This window comes from Bubalus bubalis, chromosome 9, assembly GCF_019923935.1.
Source record: "Bubalus bubalis isolate 160015118507 breed Murrah chromosome 9, NDDB_SH_1, whole genome shotgun sequence".
Taxonomy (NCBI): domain Eukaryota; kingdom Metazoa; phylum Chordata; class Mammalia; order Artiodactyla; family Bovidae; genus Bubalus; species Bubalus bubalis.
The window spans coordinates 98458801-98478636 of record NC_059165.1 but is presented as its reverse complement, the minus strand read 5'-3'; the positions used below and the strand labels follow the sequence as shown (position 1 = coordinate 98478636).

The window sequence follows — 19836 nt, the reverse complement described above, 5'->3', positions numbered from 1 at the left end:
AAATTTCTATATAAATATCGTAAATAATATTTACATTCAAATTCAAGTGTTATAGACAGAATTGTTAGTGTTAGCCCCTCAGTCATGTCCAACTCTTTGCAACCCCATAGACTGTAGCCCACCAGGCTCCTCTGTCCATGGAATTCTCCAGGCAAGAATAATACTAGAATGGGTAGCCATTCTCCTCTCCAGGGTATCTTCCCCACCCAGGGATCAAACCCAGGTCTCCTGCATTGCAGGCAGATTGTTTACCATCTGAGCCACCAGGGAAGGCCCACAAAATGTAAACATTTAAATAAATGTTAAGGAAAGTTTTAAGTAATTATTCAAAATTAAAATTTAAATAAATATATTAAAATCAAATGAAAAGGCATAATATAAATAATGTTATGAACAATGTTTAAATAAGTATTTATATAAATTTTAAATATTTAGGGCTTCCGTGGTGGTGCTGTAAGAAATCGTCTGCCGATACGGGACACGGTTTGTTCCCTGGTCCCGAAGATTCCACACGCTGAAGGGCAACCGAATCCCTTTCCCGCAAGTACCGAGCCAGCGTGCGGCAACTACAGAAGCCCATGGCCCTAGAAAATAGCCAGGGGTTGCTTTCCCCTTGGTTCAGCGGGTAAAAAATCCTCCTGTAATGCATGAGACGTAGAAGACACTGCTTCGATCCCTGGTCAGGAAGATCCCCTGGAGGAGGAAATGGCAATCCACTCCAATATTCTTGCCTGGATTAAAAAAAAATTAAATATGTTGCATAGATTTAAAAGTTAAAATATAAAATAATACGTAGATTGAACTCAAAACGAAAATATTTCAGTGTTTTAAATAAATATTTAAATGATGGTTTAAATTTAAAACATTTAAATGTTAATATTTAAATGCTATTTTTAACATAAAATTAAATTTTAAATATGAACAAAAAAACCAAGAAAAAATTTAAATACGATTTTAATAAATCAACTGCTACAGGAAATTTTATAATTATACTTGAAGATGTGTAAAAAATAAGACTACTCCCCTCTTCTCCCTGCGCGGAACTGAGGCAGCCAAGTTCCTTGCCTCCTCCCGACCCCCAGCGGACCTCACGCGCAGGCAGCGCCTTGGCCAGCCCGGCCTGCTCGCGAGGACCTCGCACGGCCAAGATGGCTGCGCCCATGCGGCAGGCTCGCAGCCTGTTCGGGTGGGTGACGACCCTGGGCCCGGGCTCCCGCGGCTACCGAGCGCCGCCGCCTCCGCGCCGCTCACGGGAGCCCTGGTGGCCCGACCCGGATGACCCACTGACCCCGCGCTGGCAGCTGGGGCCGCGCTACGCAGCTAAGCAGTTCGCGCGGCATGGCGCCGCCTCCGGTGTTGACCCCGGTTCTCTGTGGCCGTCGCGGGAACAGCTGCTCGAGCTGGAGGCTGAGGAGCGAGAATGGTACCCGAGCCTGGCGGTCATGCAGGAATCGCTGCGGGTGCAGCAGCTGGCCGAAGAGCAGAAGCGACAAGCCAGGTGCGGTCGGGCGGGAGCGGGACTGCGGGCCGACGGTGAACTGTGCATCAACAGTGCTTACTCCATCGGGCGGTTTGCATGTAGTATTTACGTGCACGCTCACCTAGATGCGAAAAGACTTCTGGCTAAGTTCATTTAGTCATCGGTCAGCAAATCTTTACTTAGCGCCTACTCTGAGCAAGGCCATGTCCCGGGTGCTGAGGGCATAGTGGGGAACAAAATCAATTTCAAATGGTGACCCAGAGTCATTAGGAAGATAAAACTGGGTGGAGCCTGCAGGCCTGAGGGTGACTTCGCCTTGGTAGGCCTCAGGCTTCTCTGAGAACTTGACATTTAAAATGTTTAAGCAGAGACCTGTTGGGCTTCCCTTGTGGCTCAGCTGGTAAAGAATCCACCTGCAATGCGGAAGACCTAGGTTCGGTCCCTGGGTTGGGAAGATCCCCTGGAGCAGGGAAAGGCTACCCACTCCCATATTCAGGCCTGGAGAATTCCATGGACTGTGTAGTCCATGGAGTCACAAAGAGTCAGACATGACTGAGCAACTTAAGAGAGAGATGAATGATCAGCGGTAGCCATGGAAAGATCTTAGGGAGAATGTTCTTGGTAAAGGGAACAGCTGGTGCAAACGCCCTGAGGTAGGTATGTGCTTTAAGAAACAGCCTGGACATTAGTGTGGCTGGGGAGGTGTGAGAGGTAATGGAGCATGGGATCAAGGGTACAGATCGGACTTGGGAGGCAGGTCTGAAGGATTTAGAGGGAAGAATGGAAGCAAAAGTGAAGATATTGATTGTGCCACTTACTGAAGAGAGGGGGCAGCGAAGGCAGGCGAGTGTGTTCCTGGTGTTTACTGTTCTTGTCCTCACAGCAGCTCTAAGAGGAAGAGGGAATCACCCTTCTTTGAGAGATAGGAAACTGAGGCCAAGGAGGGTGAAGTCACATGTCCAGTCGCCCAGTGAACGAACAGAGCTGGGATGTGAACCTATGTCAAATAAACCCAGTTATCCCAGCTGGGTGACCCTACCATGGGGCTTTCAGTTTCATGTTGCTAATCCTTAAAATGGAACAGTGACTCACACCTACCACCTATTGGAGGGAAAGGTCCGATTCATTTCTTGCCTCCACTCCTGTATCTAGAAGTGGGCCTGGCATAGAGTGGGTACTCATTGATGTCTGTAGGATGAAGGAATGTGCTATGGGAATAACACGTGGCACTTGGATGGCTCAGGAGACAGCTCAGGGAAATGCTGGGTTGACTTGGGGTCTGCTCCTAGAGTGACTGGGGCTTGCTCAAGGTTAAATACATATTTATTTCCTTGGCGGTTCAGATGGTAAAGAATCTGCAATGCAGGAGACTGGGGTTTGATCCCTGGGTTGGGAAGATCCCCTGGAGAAGAAAATAGTTACTCACTCCAGCATTCTTGCCTGGAGAATTCCATGGACAGAGGAGCCTGGCAGCTATAGTCCATGGAGTCTCAGAGTCAGACACAACTGAGTGACTAACACTGTCACTTTCACACTAGTTCCTCTCTCCTGCCTCTTGCTTCACTTGTCAAGGACTTTTCTTGACAGTTTTAATGGCCACCATAAGCCTTCCCAATCTTTCATCTCGAAATATAGGGGAGCTGGAAGAGGCAGGATGTGGGCAAAGGCTTGGGGGTGGGAGGTGGGTGGATGGGTACTGCTCTGGCTGGGTGGGGCTGCCCTCACCAACCACCCTCCTTCACCGGCAGGGAACAGCTCATTGAAGAGTGCATGGCCAAGATGCCACAGATGATTGAGAACTGGCGGCGGCAGCAGCAGGCACGCAGGGAGAAGGTGCAAGCAGACAAGGAGCGGAGGGCCCGGCTGCAGGCGGAGGCCCAGGAGCGCCTGGGATACCACGTGGACCCGAGGAGTGCCCGCTTCCAGGAGCTGCTGCAGGACTTGGAGAAGCAGCATCGCAAGCGCCTCAAGGAGGAGAAACAAAGAAAGAAGAAGGAGGCACGAGCTGCTGCGATGGCCGCTGCTGCGGCCCAGGATCCAGCAGACTCTGAAACACCCGATTCCTGAGCTGGGTTCTTTCCCAATAAAACTTGCCCCACCCCTGAAGAGCTATGTCCTCTCTTATCACACCCCTCCCTGGGCACATTGGTTCCTTCTCCAACACCTGGAGCCAGGGAATCCCCCACCCTTCCCTGGCTCTGCTCACTCAGGGGACTCAAGACCATGCTGACCAACTCTGGGGCTTCAGGGGGAAAAAGGGGCGGGGCACAATGGGGAAATAATGGAGGAGCAGATGGCAGAGGAGAAGAAGGCTTCTGTTTACCAACATTAATCTCCAGTAATTAGCCAATTACCAGGGGGGAAGTGTAGCCAAAACAGACTGTGGTGATGATGGGGGGGTGGAAAGAGCAGCAGCCCTTCCAAGGCTGGGGCCCACTGCCTGGGAATAACACAGCTTGGTGGTGGGGGCGGGGTACACTAGGAGCCACAATCTGCAGAGGCAGACAGACCCCTCTGCCCCTTTCATGGCATTCCCCCATCTCCTGTGCCCAACTAGCCCCTAGACCCAGACCAGCTGGAGTGGGAAGCCCCAGTAGGGATGAACTACAGGACTGGCTTTTAAAACTTTATTCACTTCAAAACCTTTATCAGAGACAACAGTTCTCTTCTGGGGTGGGGGGCTAGCCTCAAACTCCAGAGCAACTCTGATGTTTCCCCTTCCCCAAGCAGGACAAACCAGACCTTCCCCCCGCCAGCAAAGGGATGCAGGATGGAAGCCTAGGCCAGACCACAGAGGAGTCCTTGGGCCTCTTTAGCGTTCACCCCAGATGGAAAGATGTGAGACACTCCAATGGAGGATCAAAAGTTTGGAGCTCCAGCTTCCCCTCACCCTGGAAGAGGGCGGGGGAGGTCTCGGGGGCTCTCTGGGGGGGTGGGGAAGCAAGCAGCCGCCTCTCCATCTGGCTGCAGGGAGCTGGGACACAGGCCAAGAGGGGCCCATCTGTCACCTCCAGTTCTGCCAGCTCCTTAGAGCAGGCTGGGCTGGGGTGGGGGATGGGGAGAGGGGGACAGCTGTCTGGCCCAGGTCTTTTCAGGCCAAGATGGGAATGAGGGACCACTTTAGGAGAGTGGGAAGTTGGGTCGGAGTTTCTTTTTTTTAGTTTTTGATTTTTTTTTTCCACTTCTTAAATAAACATGAATATATATATATATTTTTTTCTTTTATAAAACTTTTGTGGAGAGGGGATGGGAGGGTGGGGAGGAGGGGGTGGTGGGCAGCCTGGCCTCCCAGCATCACTCGTCATCAAAGTTCTGACTCAGGAGGAAGTTGGCAGCCAAGTTCTCGTTTTTTTCACAAGCGAAGTAGGCCTGGATCACCAGGCTCTCTGGAAAGCCCAGGGCCTTCAACTGTGGGAAGACGGGCAGGTATAAGCAAGAGGTGAGGGCCCTGCCCACCCACGAGGTCACAGCCCTCTTGGACAGGCCTCTTACCCTCTCTATAGCTTCTTTCTCCTGCGGCGTCACCTGGATGTAGTTCATCTGCGGGGCCTCCTCACCTATGGCGCCCACCTCGCCCTCCACGTCTGAGATGTCCACCAGCTCCCCGGGGGGCTCATTCAACATCTGGATGAACTGCTCCTGATGCCGGCTGATTTGCTGTGGGAGACAGAGGAGGGAAGGGTGACCCACGGCCTTTGTCCCCCCCTCCCCCAGGTCCCTATCACAGCCCTTTGCACTCACTCAGCAAACATTTACAGGGCACCTACTCTGGCCAGCCACACAGTGGTGGACACGGGCCCTGTCCTAGAGGAGCTAATGTCCAGGATGGGGAGATAGGCCTTACGCACGCAAATAAATTGGCTATTATTTACAATGTAAATACTGACCCTGCCATACATCAGAGTAGACCTTGGTCTGGGAAAGACACTTTAAGCCAGGAGGGAGGGGCCTGTGATCCATAGGATGGAGAAGAAAGTTTGCTTCCACATAGAGCCAACAGCAAGTGTAAAGGCCCAGGGATGGGAGTGTATTTGGAAAACTCCAGAAACAAAAAAATCCATATGGCAAAACTATAAACAAAGGAAAGGAGGAAGCAAAAGATGAGATCAGAGAGGGAGAGAAGGTCTAAACCGCTTTCTTCTAGTGCCTTCTAGCATAACGGGACACCACAGTGGTGAGAATCAACTAGGAAAAGACATCTGTGTACTTTTTAAAAAGATGAATTCATCTGGGTGTTACACATCTGGGGGGTTTTGATATGCCCCTATTTTTATGTACATTTGACAATTTTCACATCAAAGGAAAAAGCGCTTTTTCAGGAATCTGGATTCTGGTGGAGAATAACCACAGGAAAAGTGCAGAAGCAGAGGCCTGGATAGTAGCCGCCTGGGGACCCAGTAGAAGATGAGGTGGCAGCCACAGAGGTGGAGTGCAGGGCTGGGCTGAGTGTTCTGCAGGCAGAGCAAACAGGACAGGTGGGGGATAAGCCGAGCAGGCCCCCAGGTGCCTGGGGCTCAAGCAAGCCCAGGTTGGTCCTGGCAGGGTTAGGGAAGGCAGGGAGAATCTGCTCTGGTCTTGGATATGTAGAAAGCATTTTCATGGAGGCACCCAGTCAGTCATGGAGAACATGGCATCCAGAGGGTCCAGGCTGATCATACAAATTTAAGGCGGGGAGGGGGTTCCCTGGTGGCTCAGATAGTAAAGAATCTGCCTGCAATACAGGAAACCCAGGTTCAATCCCTGGATCGGGAAGATCCCCTGGAGAAGGGCATGGTAACCCACTCCAGTATTCTTGCTAAGAATTCCATGGACGGAGGAGGCTGGCGGGCTACAGTCCATAGGACTGCAAAGTCAGACATAACTGAGTGACTCACACACACACAGATTAAAGGCCCCAGGATTGACAGCAGATAAAGAATGAAGATGTGCAGCTCGGGCCCTCCAGCATCTGGAGGAGGGGAGCAGGAGGCAGCACAGGAGACTGAAACGTCTGGGGTAGAAGCAGCAGATGCCTGAATCAGGAGAGGCAGGCTTCACAGAGAACCCAGAGGACCCTGTCACACTCAGGGGTCACTGCTCCTCTGCCTCGGAACCTTCAAGGGCGGGATGGAGCTTTGCTGAGCTCGGTGGTCTCAGAACCAACCAGGGCACAGCAGTCCTGCAACCCTAGGGGTGTTTATGAAGCAACAGCTGCATGTGGAGCCAAGTCAGAGTGCAGGCCCCAGAGGCTGGCGGCAGACACACACTCCACCAGTTGCCAGGCTGCTCCAAACCTCTGGCGCCTCCTCTGCGGGAGTGTGACAACAGCGGCTACAGCTCACAGGCGGCTGGAGCATCAGGCGAAACCACGGAGGCCCTCAGGCCACAGGGAACAGCAGGGCACCATCGTGTCAGTTGTGCCTTCCAAGCTGAGACTCCCCTACCCACCATGCTGGGCTGCGCTCTCTCTCTGGGGGCTGTGGTACCCACAGGTAGGGGAGATGGGGCCTGCACCGACTCCCTCTGCCTCCAGGCCTGTACCTGTAAGAGCTGGGGGTTCTCCTGGCCCAGCTGCTGGAGCAGGGCTGGCAGCAGCGCAGGGTTCTGCTGAATCACCTGCCGCATGTTCTGGAACTGAGGCTGGTCTCGCAGAAATTCCAAGGGGTTCTCTCCTGCTGGCAGGGGGCAGGGGTGTGGTCAGACACCACCCTGGGCTCCCAGAAGTACGGGGTGGGTGGGATGAGTCAGGTGCCGCAACAGCAGGCACCCCACGCGCACACCTCCCAATCACTTACCTGCTTCTGTGGATGGCTGCTCTGAAACTTGGCTCTCCTGGACAGAACCGTGTTCTGGCTCGGGGCTCCCAGGAATTCCCTGTCAGGCGTCCTTTTAAGTTCCAAGCACAGACTGCCCACTGCCGCCCCTCCTGCATACTCAGCCCTGGCGGGAGACACAGGAGGCCTCCGCTCTGCCCTCCCAGGCCCACCCCACCGCTCTCCTCCCGGCTCCTGCAGTTCTTTCCTGGCTAGAACCCTAACCCAAACGTTTTGGGGGACAGATTCTGACCACCCTTCAGAGCACTGAAGTCCGTATGCTTCCTTGAGAACTCCCCGGGAGGCAGCAGCCCCACCTCACCGTGAGTAGATATTCCACAGCTCGGTGGGGGTTGTTGTAGCTGGCTCTCAGGGCGGCCACGACCCGCTCTCGCTCGTAGCCCATGGACATGATCTCCGTCAGCATTGTCTCATACTCAGAGCCCGTCACTGTGGAGGGAGCAGCAAAGGCTGGGTCACTGAGAAGGAAGGGCAGCTTCCCGGCCCTCCCATGCCCACAGGATGCCCCTGGGGCATCCAGCCATTTTCAATTGGGGGACCACCCACCCACCTAGCGTGGAGGCCGCGTCTTCCTCTCGCCCGCCGCTACCTGAAGAGGGAACAGAGCTGCAAATTCAAGAGAGAGAAATCGGACCCTGGCTTCTGGCGGCTAGCCCTCCCCCCAGGTGTGTGGAACCATGACCGTGGGCGCTGAAAGGGGCAGGGAAGACAGGGCCCAAACTGGGGCTGCAGCTCCTTGCCTTACCCAGACACAGACTCCGGGGACGTCGTGGGGGCAGATTCCTCCAAAGGGCTTTTGTCTTCTCTGGCAGTAGGTGGGGGGTGGGACATGCCTGAGGCAGGGGCTGACGGGAAGGATGTGGAAGACTCCGGGGTGGCAGTGGGTGAGGCCTCTGAGGGTACTGAGGTGCCTGGGCTGGTTTTAGCCTGTGACACCCAGAAAAAGGGAGCAGGCATCAGTACCCCTATCTAGCCCCGACATCCCTCCACAGCTCCGCCCCACCCTGTTCATGGCTAATCTCTCTTGGGCACAGGCTGTTTGCCAGCTCCCCAGCCAATCCACCCACCCTCCCAACCAGCAGACATCACCCACCTTGGTCACCATGACGACCACAAAGTTCTTCTCGTCAATGCGATAGTCCCTGATGGGGACATCGTCACTCAGGATCTTGCCAGCATAGATGAGTTTCTGTCCGGCCACGGGGAAAGCATCACGACCCTTCTCAGCTTCTATCTTCTCCTTTAGCACCTTCACCTGGAGGAAGGGGTAGATGATCATTGCAAACCCCCCAGATTCTCTCTTTCCTTGTAGTTTGGGGGCAGGCTGCAGGCCCTGATGGCTGAATAGCTAAGCTTCATAATCAAGCATAGTAGACCATTCTCCATTCAACGATATATTTACTGAACACTGAATATGTGCCAGGTGAAGTTTTAGGTACAGATGACAGAGCACGAAGACTCAACACATGTCCCTGTTTTCATAGAGGACACTCACGTGGGAGAATAAAAAAACTAATACGTATTTCAAATGATGTAAACACGATGAAATGCAATTCAAAATAAAGGGGAGACCTAAGGTTGCTGACAGTGGTGTTTACTGAGAGAATCCTAAGTTGATAGTGCTATTATAAATGTATACGTCACAGCTTTAAAGCCTTGTAATAACTGAGTGGAATAGGTACCATGAGCCTCATTTTGTATTTTTTAAAAGTTATTTATTTGGCTGTATAGGATCTTAGTTTTGGCATATGGGATCTAGTTCCCTGACCAAGGATTGAATCCAGGCCCCCTGCACTGAAAGTGCAGTATCAACCACTGCACCAGGAAGCAAGTTCCATATCCTTGTTTTATATTTGAGAAAAATAGAGGCACAGACATTACCTAACTTTTCCAAACAGCTGGGTTGGTCAAAAAAAATCTGTTTGTTTCCTTTTTACAAAAAATGAACTTCAATATCTCCCTCATGGGGGAAATTGTGCAAAAAGTGCCAAATACACGTTTTTTAGGTCCTAAGTCTCTTTCCGGCCAAAAGCACAGCATCATCTTTAGACCGTGGGCTCTAGAGACTTGAGGCAAATCCGAACTGAAATCAGCTCCGCCACGCCTTGCTGTATGCATTGCGACTATAGCAAAGTTCTTCAAGCTCAAAGTTTCCACATCTGTTAAGTGAGGACACGCAAGAGTGCCCAGATGACAAGCCTACTTTGCAAAGTTAGTAAAACATCATGAAAACGCTCAGCGACTGGTGAAAAACAAACACGGACCACTGAAACTCAGACCGTTTATTATCATCATAGTTGCTGTCATCACCCGGCATCTCCTGATCACTACTCCCAGATTTGGCCACCAAGGTCCCGAGGCAAAGCCTACAAAGGTGGGAACTCGGGAGGACCCATTCCAGAGAAAGCAGCCCGGCCAGCAATCTGAGCCTGCGGATCCCGCGCCCCGCGAGGGCGCTGACATTGGAGCCGGGACCTGGCGGGCGTCCCGGAGGTGGGGCCTCCCCTGGAGATCGACCCAAGAGCGCCGCCCGAGCCACCAGGGGCAGAGCCAGGGACCATCAGGGTATCTGGGAAAGTCAGGCCCGTAGGGAGAATGGGCAGGGCGCGACCCTGCGCCGTCTTGCCCGCCTCTGTCGTCGGGATCCCGGCCTCCCCGCCCCCACCCCACCCGCTGCACCCGTCGCTCCCGCTCCGGAGCTCCGGCCTGGCTCGCACCGTCTCATCAGGCTCCATGCGGATCTTGAAGGTCTGCTGCTGCAGTGTTTTGAGCGTGATCGTGACGGCCATGGTGGGACCCGAGCGACAGAGCGGCCCCAGAATCCTCACACGACATGCAACTCACGCCGCCGCCATCTTAGCGCCCAGCCGCGCCGCACACCGACAGCTTCCGGGGCAGGCAGTGCGCGCGCCGACCACCACAACACGTGACATGAGCGCGCCCCCTTGGCCATCGCGAGCATGCGCACGAGCGCGGCCTCGAGCAAAGCATGCGCAGACTCAATTCTATTCCGTGAGAGGGGAGGGGGACTTCTTGCTCTACCATCAAGTGGCTTCCTGCGAGTGACGCCATGCCCGTTAGCGGTGACGTCATAGGCCACAAAATGGCTCTGAGACCCCCAGTTTCACGCCCATGAGTTTGTTGACGTTTAACAAGCAATGTACTTGCTAACTTTTCATTTCTTCCACAAAAGCTTAATGTCTTTTTGCTCGTTCCAAATGAGCCTTACTCTGGTCTGGCCACCTGACAGGAAGCCTATCAAGCCCGGAAAGAACTAGAAAGTATACTTGAAAGGTCACCAACAGTTAAACACGGAAATCGACCACGGACGTGGGGACACAATGCCATTCTGTGGCCTCATTAATCCCTAACGGAAGAGCTGGATTTTTGGAATGAATAACAGCTCCTGGGTCTCCCTACCTCTCTGCTGCCCCTCCCCTGATCACTTTGTTCACCCAACTATCTCCATCTGACTCCATCAAGTACTCCGAGTACTTGAGGATTTCCCTACACTGAACACAAAATTCTCTCCTTAAACTTTCCCCGGATATGCCAATTCTGGAGGCCTCCCAGAAGGGTGGGGCTAGGCCCCAAGACACTCGGAAGGAGTCCTACCCATGGAACAAGGAGTGAAGGGTTGGTTAGCCAAAGCTGAAGGTGCTTTGGCAGACAGGATGGAGGTGATGTACTTGTCTTCCATTTAGTGGGTGAACTTTCCATCCTACTCCCATCCTGAACAGACCATTACCTGCCACTTAACCAGCTCTTCTTACCATTCACATCTGAGAAAACACCAGGCGGTGGCCTGCCACCTCACTCCTTACCCAACTATTACCAGGTCCTGCAGCTTCTCCCTTCAGAGCATATCCTGTGCTAGTAAGCTTTCACAAGCCTAGGTCAGACAGGGGTGAGGAATTCTTTCTTCCCTCTCCTGCAGTTAAGAGACATCAGTTCCCAACCACCCACTGGACATTAATGGCAGCCTTGTGGGGCCCAACAAAGTGGGCCTATGCCAACCTACAGGCCCACAGGCTCTTCTGACACTCACTCCCTCCCTTGGGGCCACCTCTTTTCCTTCAAGAGGTTCAAACCCTGACTTGGCCACTGAAGGCCACTGGGGTAGATAACATCTCTGAATCTATTTCCTTGACTATAAAAGGAATTAATAGCTTTTAACACTAGCTAGTAGTCAGAAAATGTGTTTAAAACTAATATCTGTGTAGTCTTGCTCCTTCACCAGCAAGAGATGTGTATGCGGTTCAATGTGAACGAGTTCACATGAATTGATGGCTAAGGTGTGGGTTCAAAACCCACCTCTTCCTAAATCTGTCTCAAACTCAACTGATACCAGAATGAAAACTCACCAGTTTGATGAAAGGACTCCAGGAGCTAATAAATGGAGTGTATTTGTAATGACACTGGAAATGGTTACTCTTTCTCATTCACCTGAGGTTCTGGAGATAAACAAGGGCTCCTGTAACCTTATGGGGACATTCAGCCAACAATTCTAGTGGCTAAAAAACAAATCTCACTAAACAATTACCTCTCCCAGGAGACACAGGAGGAAGACACAAAACTTAATTTAATAGAAATTTTGTTTGTAGTTCTTACATTCTCAGCATGAGCTGAGCTAGAACCCGCTGCCCCAACTCAGAAGTGGCCCAGTCCTGGGGGCAGGGAGAAAGGGGAAGGGATCAGAGCTAAGGCCTTAAGAGCCCCATTCTTCCTCAGTGCTGGGGGGCTGGGGATGCCACCCTCTTCTCCTACCCCACCCTCTGGGATCCAGGAAGAATAGATGGAATTTTGGGCCTGGGGCTTCTCCTCCACACCACATCCCACCCTGAGTCCCCAAGCTGGAAGGGAACTTAGGGATCTGGAGTGAAGGGGACAGAAGAAAGCAAAGATGTCAATCAAGACAGATGAAGGCCAGGGGTGAGGGCTGAAGAGAATCAGAGACAAAATGCCAGTAAAAAAAAAAAAAAGTTAAAAAAAGGGGGGGAGGGGGAGCCAAAAACAAAATCCACCCCAAATTGGAACCCGCCTGGAAAAAAATCAAAGTTCTCCAGTCTCATAGAGACATTATTTGGCGCAGCCGGCTCTGCGGCAGGAGCGCTCAGGCCTCAGTCCAGCCCTGGAAGCGGAGGTGGCCCCTACAGCTCATCCTTGGCCTGGCCAGCGGCAGCATCTTCTTCCTCCTCCTCTTCCTTCTCATCTTCATCCTCCTCATCCTCATCCTTGTCTTCGTCCTCATCTTTGTCTGCCTCTTCCTCCTCCTTGCCTTTCTTCTCCTCCTCCTCCTCGTGTAGCCTCTGCTCTTCATCCTGCTTGTCCTTCATTTGCTTTTCTGCTGCCTGTGTACAAACCACACATACACCCCTCAGGCCTGGACTCCCCTGCCAACCCTTCCCACCCCCATAACCAGGCTGGACCTTGGTTTCACCTTTGTAACACCCCACGTCTCGTTGCCAAACTCCTCAGCATATGCTTCATCGTTGGTGATGAGGAAGTTGTCAAAGATGGTGCCAGACTTGACCTGTATAGGGCCAGAATGGGTGGTCAGAAGGGATACCTGTTGGCCTTGGCCTTGAAAAGGTCTCCTGCCCATGCTCACATAACCACTACACAATACTACAGTCTAACATTGCAGTTGAAAAACAGGCTGCCTGGATTCAAACCTCAGCTCTGCCATTTACTATATATGATCTTGAGCTGGTGACGTCATCTCTTTGCACCTCAGTATCTTCATCTATAAAATGGGTTCTCATTCTCTTCTTCAAACTATCTTTCTAGTACATTCTATGTGCCAAGCAGCATACCAGATGCAGAAAGTACGCTGGCAAACAGGACAAAAATTCGGTCCCTGTGAAGCTAAGTTCTAATGGGGTTATCTGCCTGCCTTTCTAGGCTGTTGGGTGCAATTAAGTGAATAAGTTCCCACAGAGATACTTGGAAGTAGTACCTGGAACATATTAAGTACAAGCCAAAGCAGGTGCTGTAAGAACCCCGTAATGACAAACCAGGAATTTCTTAAAAGAAAAAGGGGGGGCACCATTCAGGAGTCTGCCCGCCCTTGTCCCCTTTTCTCCTGGGTTGCCCTGAGCACCTGAGGTCCCCTAGGGAGCTGCCTTTTCCCTCCATGTCTCACCTGCCAAAGATCCAAGCCTAGAACAGCAAAGTTTTCATAGGCATAGATGTTGCTGTCAGGGGAATACTCAGGGTTGTCAATCTCTGGATGAATCCAAATGCCCTTGTACTCTGGGTTGTCGATCTGCCTGGGTTTCCACTCCCCCTGCAGAAGTAAACCGATGATGGGTGAGCGAATGTCATTGCCTTCCCCATTGTGCACCACCCTCCTCAGAGTGCCAGACCCACCTTGTACTCTGGGTTCTGAATAACAGGTGGTTCCCACTCTCCGTCCATCTCTTCATCCCAGTCCTCAGGTTTCTTAGCATCAGGGTCAGGAATGTGCTCAGGCTTGTCCCAATCCTGAGGATACATTAGGAGGTCAGAGTAGACCCAGCTGTCCTCCACACCCTCCATGGTGGGGAGCCCCTGCCCAAGCACCAACCTCAGGCTTGGAGTCTGTGGGGTCATCGATCTTGGCGCGATCGTCCCAGTCTTCAGGCTTAGCGGCATCAGGATCCTTTATCTTCTTGGGTGGCAAGAAATCCCAATCGTCCTCCAAGGAGCCTGACTCCACCTGGCTGTTGTCAATCTTCACCTCATAGGTATTATTAGGCCGCACAATCAGCGTGTACAGGTGGGTGAATTCATCGTCCTAAAGAGAATGGAAGATGAGTGGCCCCGCCCACCAGCCTGGGCTCAAAGCCTCCCCTCACAGCCATTTGTCACCACCCCAAGGCACACCTTGCAGCGGATATCCTTGTTGATCAGCACATTCTTGCCCTTGTAGTTGAAGATGACATGAACCTTCTTGGTGCCGGGGCCACAGATGTCCGGGCCTTGATGAAAAGCAGATCTGGTCAGAACTACAGTCTTTCCACCATTACAAGTCCCTGCCCACCCCATTAAAAAAAGACAACTTGGTTCTTTAACTCAGGACTGTCAAGCTGAAAAAACACACTTCAGACCTTCTCTCTAAGGAACTGGGGGAGGACACTTAAAAAAAAAACACATCAGTGTTCCAGAACTCAGTATCTTCACTTGCACAACTAGGAACGAGGAAATGCCTATATAATAAAATTGCACGAATTAGTCTGAGGTCGATGATAAAAATGCAGTAAGTCATTCCTATCTATTCTCTCACCTTCCCTATCAAAGATATGTCTAAAGCATTTAAGTGCTTTCTGTGCTCTCAAGACCACCGTTCATGGGCTATAAAGAACTCCCGGGGTTTTAAACTCCCTCTAAGTGACCAGAAATCAGCACCAGGGTGGGGTCCGCTCACCAAACATTATGTTGTATTCGGAGTCTCCGTGCATGTCTGTCTGATCCAAACCAGCTGGAAACAGCTTCACATAGCCGCCCCCACAGTCGATGTTCTGCTCGTGTTTCACCGTGAACTGCACCACCAGCGTCTGACCCTTGTTGCTGAAGGGCTCAAATCTCGCCGACAGAGCGTAGAACCGGGCATCCTGGCTAGTCTGCAGGCCTACCGAGAGACTATAGTCAGATCAGGGCTCAGCACCAACCCCCGGGGAACCCTAAGGCTGTAAAACACAGGCCAGTCCTCCTTCCTCCACCTGCCCTACTCCTAGGGATACCCAAACTCTGTCCTCCTGGATCTGAGCACCCACTCCTAAGTTCTTACCTTTATCTTTCTCTTGGTCACCATAGAACTTGCCGGAACTGAGAACGAATTTGCCAAAATCCGGTTTGTGCTTGGATTCGATCCAGCGCTCGGTCCACCCGTCTAGAGGACCAAAAAGGCAGGTAAGCGCGGCGGTGCTGATCAACCCCCCACCAAACATCTACCAGGAGCCACAAACTGCTGGGAGCAAGGAAGGAGATTCCTCCCTCCCCCCAGACTGTCCCCACCCCAACCTCTAGTTTGACATCTCTGGTGACTTTAAAGATCTTCGGGCAAACCCTAACTCCCGCCTCGGAAAGCCGCTGCTCCCTCCACGCTCCCCAGGGACGCCGAAGGAAGGCTCGCCTTCGGCTCCAGTCCTTGAAGGAAACCGTGTTGGCCCTCTGAGCAGTAATTACAAGCGACACGCAGATATGGGCCGGGGGGCCAGCCGCGTCGTTAGGACGATCTCGAGCGGGACTAGCCGTTACCTCCGTCCAGAAACTGCTCCTTAAAGTAAACGGTGGGATCAGCGGCGGCCAGGCCAAGAAGGCCGAGCAGCAGCGGCACGGGTAGCAGCATGGCGGGCCGAGGGGGCGGTGGCGCGCGGGCCCTTTAAGTTGCTCGTCCGGCAGCAGCTCTGCAGTGGGGACGGACGCCGCCGCCGGCCGTGCCCTTTTATACCCCGCCTGCTCTCAAACCAGCCTGGTCCGGCCTCTTGGCCCGCCTCCCTCACTTTATCATTGGTCTGTGGCCATAACCCTGCCTTTCCATTGGACCCTTCTGGGCTCAGCAGGTTAGGCTGTGCCTCGGAACGCTGGGTTCCCAGATGGCCGATTTCTATTGGCCGCACCACTGGCCAATGAAGGTCGACCACGCGTTGTGGGGGACGCCCACCGGTGAAGTGGGGGGCCTCGAGCCCCTCAGGCCAGGTCATGTGACCAGACCTCGGCCCAGCCCCGCCCTCCCCTGCGCGCGGCGTTCGGGATCTAGGCGTTTAAAGAACACGCGCGAGCTGTGATGTTCCGTGAAGCTAGGGTCCGGCTCCATTCTAGACTCCGCTCAACCCTTCTACAAGGATGAGTGGGCAAGGTTTTCCTAGCGTCTTTCTATTCTGAGTTTGGAGAACCCCACCACTCCCACCTTCTCTTTCTCTTCCTTCCCACTCCTCTTCCCGTCCTCCACCCGCCTCCCTCCCCCCCCGCCTTCCTCCCCACCCCTTCTACCCACCCCCCCCCCGCCCCCCAGAGGGCACCGAGCCCTGGGGCTTCACTTCCTCCCAGCGCCGGAGCCGTGCAGGCCTGGGGGAAGAGTGCCTGTTCTCTTCTCCGTACGGCCCCCGTAGTGACCTGGCAGCCTGTAAGACTGCTTCTGTGTGAGCTGGGGCAAGTCATTCAACCTCTTTGAAATCACAGGATCTCTTGAAAGGCCAGGAGGAGCGACCCCGGCCAGCTGCTGTCCGGCAGAAATGCTTTCCAAGCTTTTAGGGATTTTTTGGAACAGAGGGAAGGACCCTGACGGCTCAAAAGATGTGACGATAGGCTGTGGTTCCTCTCGCTGCAGCCTGTCCTTTACCTCCCTCCCATCCCCGCCCCCCAGCCGGTAAATGAAAGGGGTCGCCGCCTTGTGGTCTCCCGCAAACGGCCTGCTTTTGCAATTAAACGGCTGAATATGAGCGGGCAGGGGGTTCCGTTGGGGAGGAGAAAAAAAAAGAGACAGATGGTGAGGAAGATAAGGTCCAAGAGAGGTGGGTAGGACCCCTGAGACTAGAGCCTTCTTCTGAGGCCGCCGGCACATGACAGACAGTGACTGACACCGGCTCCATACCCCTAGGCTGCAGGAAGGAGGAAGGAGAACTGGGACTTTCCCAAACTGAGCAAATAGGCTCTGGACTTGGGAAGTAGGAATAAACTTGGCCGGGGGGTGGGGATTCTGGCAAAAGAGTGGGGAGGGGGCTCTTCCCCTCCAGTGGTGGGGACTCGAAAGGGAGGTATGACTAGTTTTGAAGAAGTTGGGGTTCTACTCCTTCCCCCAAACAGTATGGCGTATAACCCAAAGTGTTCCTCGCTGATGAAACCCACACCCACCAAGTCTGGGATGACCACGCTAGGCTTTGCACTGACGTTCCTGCTACCTTCCCTCTCTCCCACCATGTGTCATGGACACAGGGGCTTGGTGCTTCTGGACAGTAGAATCTGTGCCTATCCTGTTCACCTGACCATTCCACAATGTCTCCTATAGCACGAGGCACAGAACAGGCTTAAAACCTACTTGATACCTTGATATATATATATATATATATATAAAACCTACCCGATATGTGACAGAAGGAAGGGACAAAGGACTCTTGCTAGAGCAAGAGTGGAGAAAGCAAAAATGGAGAAAGTGCTTTTTTGGGGGGCAGTACAGAGTCTCCGTATCTGTGCGGGGGCTTGGGGGAGGCGTCTCCTTGTGCTGGCTTCTCTTGTTGCAGAGCAGGGGCTCTAGGGTGCAAAGGCTTAGTTACTCTGCAGTATTGGAATCTTCCCAAACCAGTAGTTGAAAACCCTGGTCCCTCAACATTGACAGCTAAATTCTTTTTATTTTTTTTATTGAAGGATAATTGCTTTGCAGAATTTTGTTGTCGTCTGTCAAACCTCAACATGAATCAGCCATAGGTATACATATATCCCCTCCCTTTTGAACCTCCCTCCCATCTCCCTCCCCATCCCACCCCTCTAGGTTGATACAGAGTCCCTGTTTGAGTTTCCTGAGCCATACAGCAAATTCCTGTTGGCTGTCTATTTTACAGGTGGTAATGTAAGTTTCCATGTTACTCTTTCCATGCATCTCACCCTCTCCTCCCCTCTCCCCATGTCCGTAAGTCTATTCTCTATGTCTGTTTCTCCATTGCTGCCCTGTAAATAAATTCTTCAGTACCATTTTTCTATATTCTGTATATGTGTGTTAGAATACGATATTTATCTTTCTCTTTCTGACTCACTTCACTCTGTATAATAGGTTCCAGGTTCATCTACCTCATCACAACTGACTCTAATGCATTCCTTTATATGGCTGAGTAATATTCCATTGGGTATATGTACCACAACTTCTTTATCCATTCATCTGTCGATGGACATCTTGGTTGTTTCCATGTTCTAGGTATTGTAAATAATGCTGCAATGAACAATGGGATACATGTGTCTTTTTCAACCCTCGTTTTCTCAGGTTATATGCCTTAGGAATGGGATTGCTGGGTCATATGGTGGTTTTATTTCTAATTTTTTAAGGAATCTCCATACTGTCTTCCATTGTGGCTGTACAATTTACTTACATTCCCACCAACAGTACAGAGCATTCCCTTTTTTCCACATCCTCTCCAGCATTTAGTGTTTGTAGACTTTTTGATGATGATCATTCTGACTGGTGTGAGGTGATATCGTGTAGTTTTGATAGTTTTGATTTGCATTTCTCTAATAATGAGCGATATTGAGCATCTTTTCAAGTGATTGTTAGTATGTCGTCTTTGGAGAAATGTCTATTTAGGTCTTTTCCCCAGTTTTTGATTGGGTCATTTGTTTTTCTGGTATTGAGTTGGCAGGAGAATTCTTAACCACTGGACCACCAGGGAAGTCCTGGGAGAAGTGCTTTGAAACTAAGATGAGACTTTGAGGAATGCATTCTGAATTTTTGTCAGGACCTCACTATATGTCCAGAATCGGGAGATATTAGTAACCCCATTTTCCAGGCTCAAGTAACAGTTGTGATGGCTGAATGAGTAAATAGGGCTTCCCAGGTGGCCCAGTGGTGAAGAATCCACCTGTCAGTGCTGGAGATGGGAAGATCTCCTGCAGAAGGAAATGGCAACCCAGTCCAGTATTCTTACCTGGAAAATTCCATTGACAGAGGAGCCGGGTGGGCTCCATGGCCGGGGGAGGGGAGGTGGTCACAAAAAGTCGGACACAACTGAGCCACTAAACAACAACAAATGAATAAATGCATGCTGCTTAGACTAGCACTTGACTCAGAGTTCTTACTCAATACCAGCAAATACTGCATACATGTGTGTACCAGCAAATACTACATTAAGTACTATTGTACCTACTTCTCAGTTACCTGGGCTCATATCATTTCCATCCAAGGGAGGAAACAGGCACAGAAAGATGAAGTGATTTTGCTGGGTGACAAAAATGGCAGATCTGGGATTAGACTCTACTTGTGCTGCCTAATGTAGTCTCCACCATTGACTATAGCCACGTGTGACTATTGCCTTTTGAAATGTAGCTGTTAACTGAGATGAGCTGTAAGTGCAAAATATACATCAGAATTTAAAGACAATATGAAAAAAAATGAAAATATTTCACTAATATTAAATAATGAAATGAAAGTTTGGACAGCTCAAGTTCTATAAATTCCTCAAATTAATACCACCCCCTTTAATTTTGTATTTAAAAATTTTTATTTATTCTTGGCTGTGCTGGGTCTACCTTGTGGCACACAGGCTTTCTCTGGTTTCAACGAGCAGGGGCTACTGTCTGGTTACAGCACCTGGGCTTCTTGCTGCAGTGGCTTCTCTGCTCAGGAGTTGTGGTGCACTGGCTCCAGAGCACATGAGCTTCGTAGTTGCAGGGCAAAGGATTTAGCTGCTCTTCAGCATGTGGAATATTCCTAACCACTGGACTACCAGGGAAGTCCTGACCCCTTTTGTTTTAAACATCAACAATTAGGGTAAAATTATATTTGTATCTCAAATTACATTTCTTTGTTTTGGCCAGGCCTGAGGCATGCCAACCAGGGATCAAACCCATTCATTC

The 19836-nt window shown here is 51.5% G+C and overlaps 3 protein-coding genes and 1 long non-coding RNA gene across 5 annotated transcripts; 1 reads left to right on the top strand and 3 right to left on the bottom strand.

Moving 5' to 3' along the window:
* Positions 1-1134: 1134 nt before the first annotated feature.
* Positions 1135-3586, top strand: GADD45GIP1 (GADD45G interacting protein 1). Its single transcript, XM_006041550.3, has 2 exons — positions 1135-1498; positions 3229-3586. Exons 1-2 carry the CDS (start codon positions 1149-1151, stop codon positions 3545-3547), a joined length of 669 nt encoding a protein of 222 aa, XP_006041612.2. The 5' UTR covers positions 1135-1148; the 3' UTR covers positions 3548-3586.
* LOC123466188 lies at positions 1357-2919 on the bottom strand. Its single transcript, XR_006641441.1, has 2 exons — positions 2299-2919; positions 1357-1601 (listed from the first exon to the last, which is right to left on the bottom strand). It is a non-coding gene; the product is annotated as an uncharacterized LOC123466188 (long non-coding RNA).
* A 507-nt stretch (positions 3587-4093) lies between the features above and the next one.
* Positions 4094-11700, bottom strand: RAD23A (RAD23 homolog A, nucleotide excision repair protein). Of its 2 annotated transcripts, none has more exons than XM_006041551.4 (9): positions 10011-11700; positions 8387-8548; positions 8039-8220; positions 7844-7899; positions 7595-7722; positions 7255-7333; positions 7001-7134; positions 4973-5137; positions 4094-4888 (listed from the first exon to the last, which is right to left on the bottom strand). In XM_006041551.4, exons 1-9 carry the CDS (start codon positions 10080-10082, stop codon positions 4775-4777), a joined length of 1092 nt encoding a protein of 363 aa, XP_006041613.3. In that variant the 5' UTR covers positions 10083-11700; the 3' UTR covers positions 4094-4774. The 2 variants fall into 2 exon arrangements, with proteins under 2 accessions (XP_006041613.3, XP_006041614.3); XM_006041552.4 differs by having other exon boundaries at positions 7001-7131.
* A 157-nt stretch (positions 11701-11857) lies between these two features.
* CALR (calreticulin) lies at positions 11858-15707 on the bottom strand. The gene is made up of 9 exons (XM_006041554.4): positions 15535-15707; positions 15065-15166; positions 14702-14905; positions 14161-14255; positions 13862-14071; positions 13666-13779; positions 13439-13582; positions 12734-12826; positions 11858-12644 (listed from the first exon to the last, which is right to left on the bottom strand). Exons 1-9 carry the CDS (start codon positions 15623-15625, stop codon positions 12444-12446), a joined length of 1254 nt encoding a protein of 417 aa, XP_006041616.1. The 5' UTR covers positions 15626-15707; the 3' UTR covers positions 11858-12443.
* Positions 15708-19836: the final 4129 nt, after the last annotated feature.